General features: G+C 39.8%; 1 protein-coding gene across 1 annotated transcript; it reads right to left on the bottom strand.

Annotated features, from left to right (window-relative positions):
* On the bottom strand, positions 1787-2791 carry LOC109236122. Its single transcript, XM_019402338.1, has 4 exons — positions 2601-2791; positions 2312-2479; positions 2124-2210; positions 1787-1879 (listed from the first exon to the last, which is right to left on the bottom strand). Exons 1-4 carry the CDS (start codon positions 2739-2741, stop codon positions 1787-1789), a joined length of 489 nt encoding a protein of 162 aa, XP_019257883.1. The 5' UTR covers positions 2742-2791.

Below are 8835 nucleotides of genomic sequence, written 5' to 3'. Positions count from 1 at the left end.
TTGTATTTTCCCTCGTTTAGACTTCTGGAGTTAGAACGATATGTATTTTTTTAGCTTGTGATTCATGAGATTCCAGGTTTTGGGAGTGTTATATTCAGTCGAAAGTGTTATTACTGTATATGCCGAGCGGCATTTTAAACACTTTATTTATATTTACGTGTTAGTTGGCTAGTTTTGTACTTTTAATTATTTTTCCGCTAATTGTTAGGCTTACCTAGTCGTAGAGACTAGGTACCGTCACAACAGTTCACGGAGGGAGAACTTGGATCGTGACGAGTTGATATCAGAGCTCTAGGTTCATAGGAGTCATGAATCACAAGCCAGTTTATTAGAGTCTCGCGGATCGCACTACAACAAAAAGGGGCTTTAGCGGCAATAAAAAGGGGCATTGGCGGCAATAACAATTGCCGCTATACCATTTACCGGCAATTGATGTTTAGGCGCTGATATCAGGGTCGGCAAAACCTTTAGCGGCATTTTTCACAAAAGCTGGTAAATGACTGACTTATTGCCGCTAAATATCATTTGCTTTAACGGCAATTATTTGCGGCAATTATAATGGCTGCTAAATCCAATCTAAAATGGCTACTAATGCTCTTTTTACGTCCATTTTTATAGCCACTAAATTCAAAACATTTATCGCTAAAGGTCCATACCTTTAGCGGTAATTGTATTGTGGCAATTAGAATGGCTATAATATTCCTTCTGAAAACGAATTAGTATGCCCTTTAGACATCAATTATAATGGCTGGTAAATTCAATTAAATCGCCACTAAAAATCATCTTTAATAGCAATTATAATGGCTACAATATCCCATGTGGAAACATCATAATTTACCCTTTTATCGTCTATTTTTATAACCAGTATATTCTGTTAAATTGTCACTAAGTCACAAGCTATAATGACAATAGTTTAGCCACCATTAATAATAGCTACTACATTCATTCAAAAAATGATCCAAATAATAAAACATAATAATATTGATTCATAAAAACATAATGTATCTCATTAAATCTTAACAAACAAAAGGAAGTACTAATCCAAAATAGTAATATCACAGTAACTTAAAAAATGAATTTATATTGCTTGAAGCAAATAGCTATTGTCATTATATAACTAATCCTAACAAATAATAATCTTCAAATAATTTCTGCAATGCTTCATCATTTGGAAATCTTTCACCCGCCAAATTATCGATCATCAGACTGTATGACCTGAAATTACAAAATAACTATGTCAATAGATGAAATATAATAGTCTTTAACTGGGATGTTTATCGAGCAAACTTTGCCCCAAGCTAAAGTTATTTTATTGTAGAATGACAGTTCCATTTTTTCTATAGAATAAGACATAACAAATCCGACTGAAACAAATCAAACTGCAATAGTGTAAATAAGAAGTAAATTAGAGAAATTTGCAAGATATCAAGCAAATATGTAAGAAGCATAGAAGAGTCTTTTCTTTTGATGGCTGTATAAGCAAACCAAAGTCATTGAGATCCTAGTGTACATGGAGTATTCACGAGTAAAACAAAGACAGCGGCAAAACCAAGTTGCAGCACGGATTGCTCTTACCCAGCCAATCAACCAAAATTTTTGCAGGTGCTTGGAAAACCTACTCAGTGCAAGCAAGCATATTCCAAGGCAGACTGGAGGATCTCCTTACAATTGTATATTTCATTATTAGACTTGCATTTATTAGCATGCGTAGCTTTTAGAGAATGACATCAAGATGCCTAAGCCTGTGCTAAACAATTGCATATTTCTTTCATCAAAATTATATTGATTAAGTGAAGCCAAGTCTTAAGAGCAGAATGACGGAAAAATGTGACATAAGGTACACATCATGCTTGGAGGTTGCCCACACCAAGTTCCTCAGCTACATTGTGAAACAAACAAAAAAAAAGCTTCAGATTTATTGTGACAAAATCATAAGTTAACTTGCCTAAAAGAATAAGATAATTTACATTGACATGCACAATTCTATATCAGCATTCAACCTAGTTCGTTCACTCCATAATAATGTCGTCTTCAAGTAACCCTCAAACATATTCTTAATCTAGTTCCTTCCATACAATGTAAATAACCAATACTAAAGAAAAAGGTAAAGAGGCTAGAATTACCTGGAAGTGTAAAATTGTTGATTTAACAGATCTTGAATTACGTCTGAAGTCATAGTACGAAGCCTCTTTGTTTGTGGCTTTGCAGTCCTGTTGAAAGCAAAAGGATAGAGCCACCCATGACCCTATTAGACACAAACGTCCTCACTCAGGCCAATTAGAAAACCAAAAGAAAAACACATCTATTTTACCTTCTCTGATGCCTCCCCAGATTGTGGAACATTTTCATAGTTCTTATATTGCTCTAATCTTGTTTGCCTGTATTTCTCCCTGGTTATGCTAAGTCTTTCCCAGGGAATCCCTTGAATTTCTCTACCTCTTCTTGCCTCAGCAGCAGAGGTATCTTGCATTTTATTATTCTTCAAGAAGAAAACAATTTAATAGGTTCAGATACTGAAAGCACAATCATCCAAACAAAATGAATACATCTAATATGCCCTTGTACAAAACAACTAAGATTTTATTGATGAGTTCACAAACCATGTAGTCATACTCATCTGCATCTGAATCAGAAGCATCAATATCTCTGCCATGGAACTCATCATCCATATCATCATCTATAGCTTCCATTTCATATTCATTTGCCATGTAATCAGCATCATCCTCTTGTTGATGGGACATATTTTACCCCTACTAAATTACCTACAAACTACAAAGGTTAACCACAAAAGTTAACTACATTCAAGAATTGAACAGTGTACATTAAACAAACTTCCAAGTCAAATATAGGACAAGATACTCATAAAGCACCTCAATACTAAAGCACCAGAGCATCCATATAGAGAAAGACCAAGTTATTGTTGGCCTTTGAACACTATGTCAATCCATAAACATATTCAGACCCAAAACAAAATGATCAGATATAATTTTTAAAGCAACAAAATCACATAAACATGGATCATGCATCATCTTCTCCTCTATCTAGGGTTCTACAAAGCCAACTCTTTATCAAATCAAAGATTCCACCCACAGGGATGGACCACAAAAAAGGCAAGCATCGGAAACACGACGACTTGCCTGGATCTGCATAACTAGTCCGCAAACCAAATGACGCCCTTAGTGTTATTTACATCTGGAAACTTGAAAAATAGTTACTTCACCGACATTAAATAAAAATCTCCGATTTTCAAAAAAGAGGAGGACAGAGGGTGATGAATCTCGAGTATCCATGCCATTTCCCAGGATCTGTGAGAAATTCAAAGAATCAAAATAAGCTGCTACAGGTCCTGTTGACGCTGTTGTAGTTAGGGGTTCTCAGGTTTTGAAGAATGCAACAGTAGCTTAGTTGATCAAAATTTAACTAGGACTTCTATAACTATATATGCTGAGCAATACGCTAATGTAGCTGGACAGCTGATCACTAATGAATTTGAACAATCTAAGATACAACTATCAACATATGGGAAGGTGAAAAGAGCTGTGCAGGTACTTGATGCTCCAACTCCTAATGCTCAATCATCTACTGAACAAGCTGCTGCTTGTATATCATCAAAGCAGTGATTAGTCTGGACAAGTTTCAGGTGCAAAGCTTTAACGATTTCATTTTAACCAAGACACCAAAGTAGTGAACTTTTTCTCAATACTGTAACAGTGGTTACTGCCTGGGATAATCCAAGATAAGTAGTGTTTTAGAAACATGGAGAGTGAACCGAAATATTTCACCTTTAGTTCAAACATATTCTGGATGGTGTTTCAAACAGTAAAAAACTCAAACAGTTAGCGCGTTGAAGGATAAAGATGAGTAATACCGTGATAAAGTGAAGTATTTTCAGCAACACTAGATATCCTTGATGTTTGTGGTACTCGTTCGTGGTCGATGTTGGCATCAAGGACCTGATAAATATTAACAAATTAGATAACAATACGTTTTTAGGATTAAAATTTCATTAAGAATGCCTAAAACTTATGAAATCGAGTTACCTGTTCACTTGAGGTGCCATCGATATTTTGAGGCACAGGTTCTGAGAAAACAAACAGTAAAGTCACAAGAGAATGCATAAACATTGTGCAGTGATATTGATAAATATCAAGGAGATGAGAGGGAGATTTTAAATGCTAAATTAGCAAAACAAAAGGAGAGTGCTGACAAAGATGTTACTGAAGGTGATAATGTTCATGTGAAACCTAAGGAAAATACTAATGCGATCACTAAGCGAGTGGAGGATGAATCTAGTGTTACTAGAAATTTTAAGATCGCATCAGGTGCTACTGTTGATCCTAATGCTCCTGTGATTACTAATATTGTGAAAGCATCAGAGGTGACTCATGATCAATAGCAGCTGGTGCAGTTGCAGCCTAAGGAAGTTGAATCCATCACTACTGGTATAGTAGCTGGGGTTTTGAATCCTGCAGCACCTGGGAATGGTAATGCGATAAGTGTTACTAATCCTAAATCGAAAGGGACTGGAGGTGATGAATTAATGCTTGTGAAGGGTCAGGCTAAACCTACATGTGATGTTCCTGCTTCTATAGCCTTAGCGAGAATTTACAATGCTGTAAATCTAGTTGTACAAGCTAGGCAGATGTGTGACATTCATGATAAAGCTGGACAAACTCCTATCGTAGTGCGATATGTTGGTATTGCTGAAGGGATTAAGGATGATCAGAGTGAGAGGAAAGCAGTTGGACAAGCTACAAATTCCAGGACGGGACATGTTTGAGATGCTTCAAGCAAATCTATTGCAGCTAAAGATCATGTGGTTGCTGGTGTTACTACAGATTCTGTTGCTGGACAAAAATCTACAAAAGTTGGGCATCAAAATCTATGGGACAGGTGAAGCAACAAGTTGGGACAACTGGTGATCGAGCTCTTACATCTGTGATACCAACTACACGACAACAACATGCTACTTCCCAGGTTGGTAAATCAGATGGTGTGACAGCTGCTAATTCATGTGCACAAAATAATGCAGCTACTACTCCGGAAGTTGGTGCGCAAACTGGGGACAAATGGACAGTAGTGATGAGGTCTCCTACTAAGCGAAATGCTGCTCCAGGTGTGAAGAATCAGCAGCAGAATATGAGTGTTCCAACTGCTCGACAAACCGCGTCAAAGGCTGTCACGAGTCCAAATAGTTTTGAAGCACTAGCAGAAGAGGTGAACGTTGGTGTTAACTCTCTAACAGTCAAGGATACTACATTTATGCAGCAAATTACACCATGTATTAGCAGTAGCAAACAGGATCAATCAAGTGAAAATCTTTCTAAGAAGTTGGGTGTTTGACAAATTGCCTCGGAGAATAATTTGGTTGAGAACGTGGGGGATGATCAAGTAGTGCGACACAGCACTCTTAGGTTGCATTTTTCCAGCCCAGAAGTTGAAAGAATTATCAAAGAAACTCAAATTTCCATAATGATGAATGCTAATCCTACGATCAACCAACCTATTCTATATATACTCGTTTATCTCATTCTTCTATTCTATCTATTCTCAGTTATTCGATACTACTATTTTTTTTTCAGATTTCACTTTGAATAGATATTTTTAGTGTTTAAATATAAGTCAAAGATTATTCTGATCCTTTCAGACCTTCACACGAACAAACTAACCAGTTGCACTAAATCACCAACTAACAATAGAGTAAAAATAATATATATATATATATATATATATATATATCAAAAAGTTTGAACATGGTTGAATTCATATCTCGACTACCGACATTCAACTAAAACATCAATATGCATCAACGACACTTAGAAAATTTCTGAAAAATTACAAAAATAACAGTAGCCTTAGAAAACAGAGGAACCAATTCAAAAACAATACAGTAACAGAGGAGGAATCAATTCAATCAATCGACTATCAATCTAACAACAGCCATATATCACAAATGACTTAGTAAACACAGAAAATGCTATACTTTCACTAATCCCAAAAGGCCATAGTTGGATGTAAAAAATCAACAATCAAAGATTGGTACCTGGTAAGCAGAATTTTTTGGCGATTAAGACAAGAAATTGAAGGAGACGAACGTTTTCCAAAATAATTCTTGAAACCTACACGAAAACAGAAGTTGAAGACGAATGAGAGGGAGATGATTGACAGCGAAGATTGAGAATAATCGAGCAGCATCAACAAAAATTATATGTAACTCGATTAAGAACGACCTAGGATGGCCGGAGACCGTGGCAGGACGGAGGCTTTTGCAGCGATACTGTTAACGCGTAGGTTTTCCTAGCGTCTTTCTTCTGTATCGTTTCCTAGCGTTGTTCTTTGTTCTAATTACAGGGTTTTTCCTATTGTTTTTCTAATTGGAGGGTTTTCTAATGGGAGGGAATGTAATTTCTTGTCCCAAAAAAATGGAGGGAAAGATTTCATTTTCATTGTACGGAGGAAAAGTTAAAATAATAAAAAAAGTTAATTCAATTAATGATTTTTAGTGTCAATTTTTAATTATCGTTAAAAGGATATCTTTTACTGGCTAATAGACTTGTGCCGCTAATATTTTAGCTTAAATAATTCATTAGCGACAATTACCTTATTGCCGCTAAATAATTGCCGCTAAAGGCCTTTTTTGTAGTAGTGTCGGTACGGAGACGTCTGTATTTATCTTCGAGAGGCTATGTAACTGTTAGGAAAATTCCACTTCATTTGATTCCTTGTCGTGCAAGATTATTGATTTCAAAATTCTAAACCTCTGTCTTCTATTCTTTCGCAGATGGTGAAGACACGTGCTACCGAAGATGACCGGTACCCGGACCCCTGCTAGAGCCGCCAGAGGTCGGAGCCGGGGTAGAGGCCGAGGACGCGCACGTGGTGCAGCCAGAGCACCCGCGCGAACTGCTACAAAAGAGCCACCAGCAGCCCCAGCCGGAGCCCAGGCACCTGATACGCCTACTGCTACTACTACTCCAGCTCTCCAAGAGACCCTTGCACATTTCATGAGCATGTACACCACTTTTGCTCAGGCAGGGTTGATTCCCCTTGCTGCAGCCACATCTCAGGCCGGGGGAGGAGCACAGACTCCTGCCGCCCGCACCCCGGAGCAGCGGGTTCAGGTTGATCAGATCCCAGAGGTTATATCGGTACCGCCTGTAGCCCCAGTTCAGCCCGAGGATAGGGCAGTAGCTTCAGAGGAGGAGCAGCGGAGGCTTGAGAGATTCAAGAAGTACCAACCTTCTACATTTAGTGGTCTAGCATCGGAGGATGCCCAGGGATGTCTGGAGGAGTGCCACCGTATCCTCCGCACTATGGGTATAACAGGATCGAGTGGGGTTTCTTTCACTGCCTTCCAGCTTCGAGTAGCAACCTATCAGTGGTGGCGTACTTTTGAGTTAGACAGTCCCGCTGAGGCAGCTTCCCTTACATGGACCCAGTTTTCAGATATGTTTTTGAGGGAGTACGTTCCTCAGAGCCTTAGGGACGCATGGCGCGCGGAGTTTGAGCATTTGCGCCAGGGTTCTATGACTGTTTCGGAGTATGCTATCCGTTTCAGTGACTTGGCTAGGCATGCACCGACCTTGGTTTCTACGGTTCGTGAGAGAGTTCGCCTGTTTATTGAGGGATTCATTCCCAGTATCAGGTCTGCCATGGCCCGGGAGTTGGAGATGGATATTGCTTATCAGCAGGTGGTGAACATTGCTAGGAGAGTAGAGGTCATACTTGCTCGGGATAGAGAGGAGAGAGAGGCCCAGAGGTCTCGAGAGTTAGGCCATTATTCTGGTGCCCGTGCTCCAGCTGTAGTTTGTCATGGTAGGGTTATATGAGTTGCCCCATTCATTCAGCTCTTCCAGCAGCCAGTGGTATTCCAACTCCTCCTAGGCTTCAGGAGCCTTATTATGCACCTCCAGTATCTTGTGTGCCTCCTGCACGGGGTGCTTTCGGTGGTCAATCCAGCAGACCTAACCCGAGCCAGTCATAGCCTCCACTTCCTCCCAGAGCTTGTTTTGAGTATGGTGACACACACAATATGGTGAGGGATTGCCCTAGACTTAGGAGGGTTGCACCTCCATAGACTTCTCAAACACAGCGTGCTCCGCAGAGTTCCCAGGCTATGATCACAGCACCGGTTGCTACCCCACCTGCTCAGCCAGCTAGAGGTGGAGGTCGCGGAGGTAGAGGTCGCCGTAGAGGGGGAGGCCCGGCCAGATACTATGCCCTTCCTGTCCGTACTGAGGTTGTTGCCTCCGATTCTGTCATCACAGGTATTGTTATGATCTGTCATAGAGATGCATCGAATTTATTCGATCAGGCTCCACTTATTCTTGTGTGTCCTCTTTTTTTGCCCCGCATTTGGGCGTGTCTCGGGATTCTTTGAGTTCCCCTATTTATGTTTCTACTCCCATGGGAGATTCTCTTGTTGTGGACCGCGTTTATCGGTCGTGTTTATTGCTCCTAGTGGTTTTGAGACCAGAGCCGATTTATTATTGCTCAGTATGGTACATTTTGATGTTATCTTGGTCATGGACTAGCTGTCGCCCCATTATGCTATTCTTGATTGTCACGCCAAGACCGTGACGCTGGTATGCCAGGTGTACCGCGAGTAGAGTGGAGGGGTACCTTAGATCACACTCCCAGTAGAGTTATTTCATTTCTTAAAGCTTAGCGAATGGCTGAGAAGGGGTGTGACACATATCTAGCTTATGTGAGAGATATCAGTATTGATACCCCTACAGTTTATTCAGTCCCAGTAGTGCGGTATTTCTCTGATATGCTCCTAGTTGATCTTCCGAGCATGCTGCCCGACAGAGATATTGATTTTGGCATTGATTT

Source organism: Nicotiana attenuata, chromosome 12, assembly GCF_001879085.1.
Source record: "Nicotiana attenuata strain UT chromosome 12, NIATTr2, whole genome shotgun sequence".
NCBI lineage: Eukaryota > Viridiplantae > Streptophyta > Magnoliopsida > Solanales > Solanaceae > Nicotiana > Nicotiana attenuata.
This window is presented reverse-complemented; position numbering and strand designations above follow the sequence as displayed.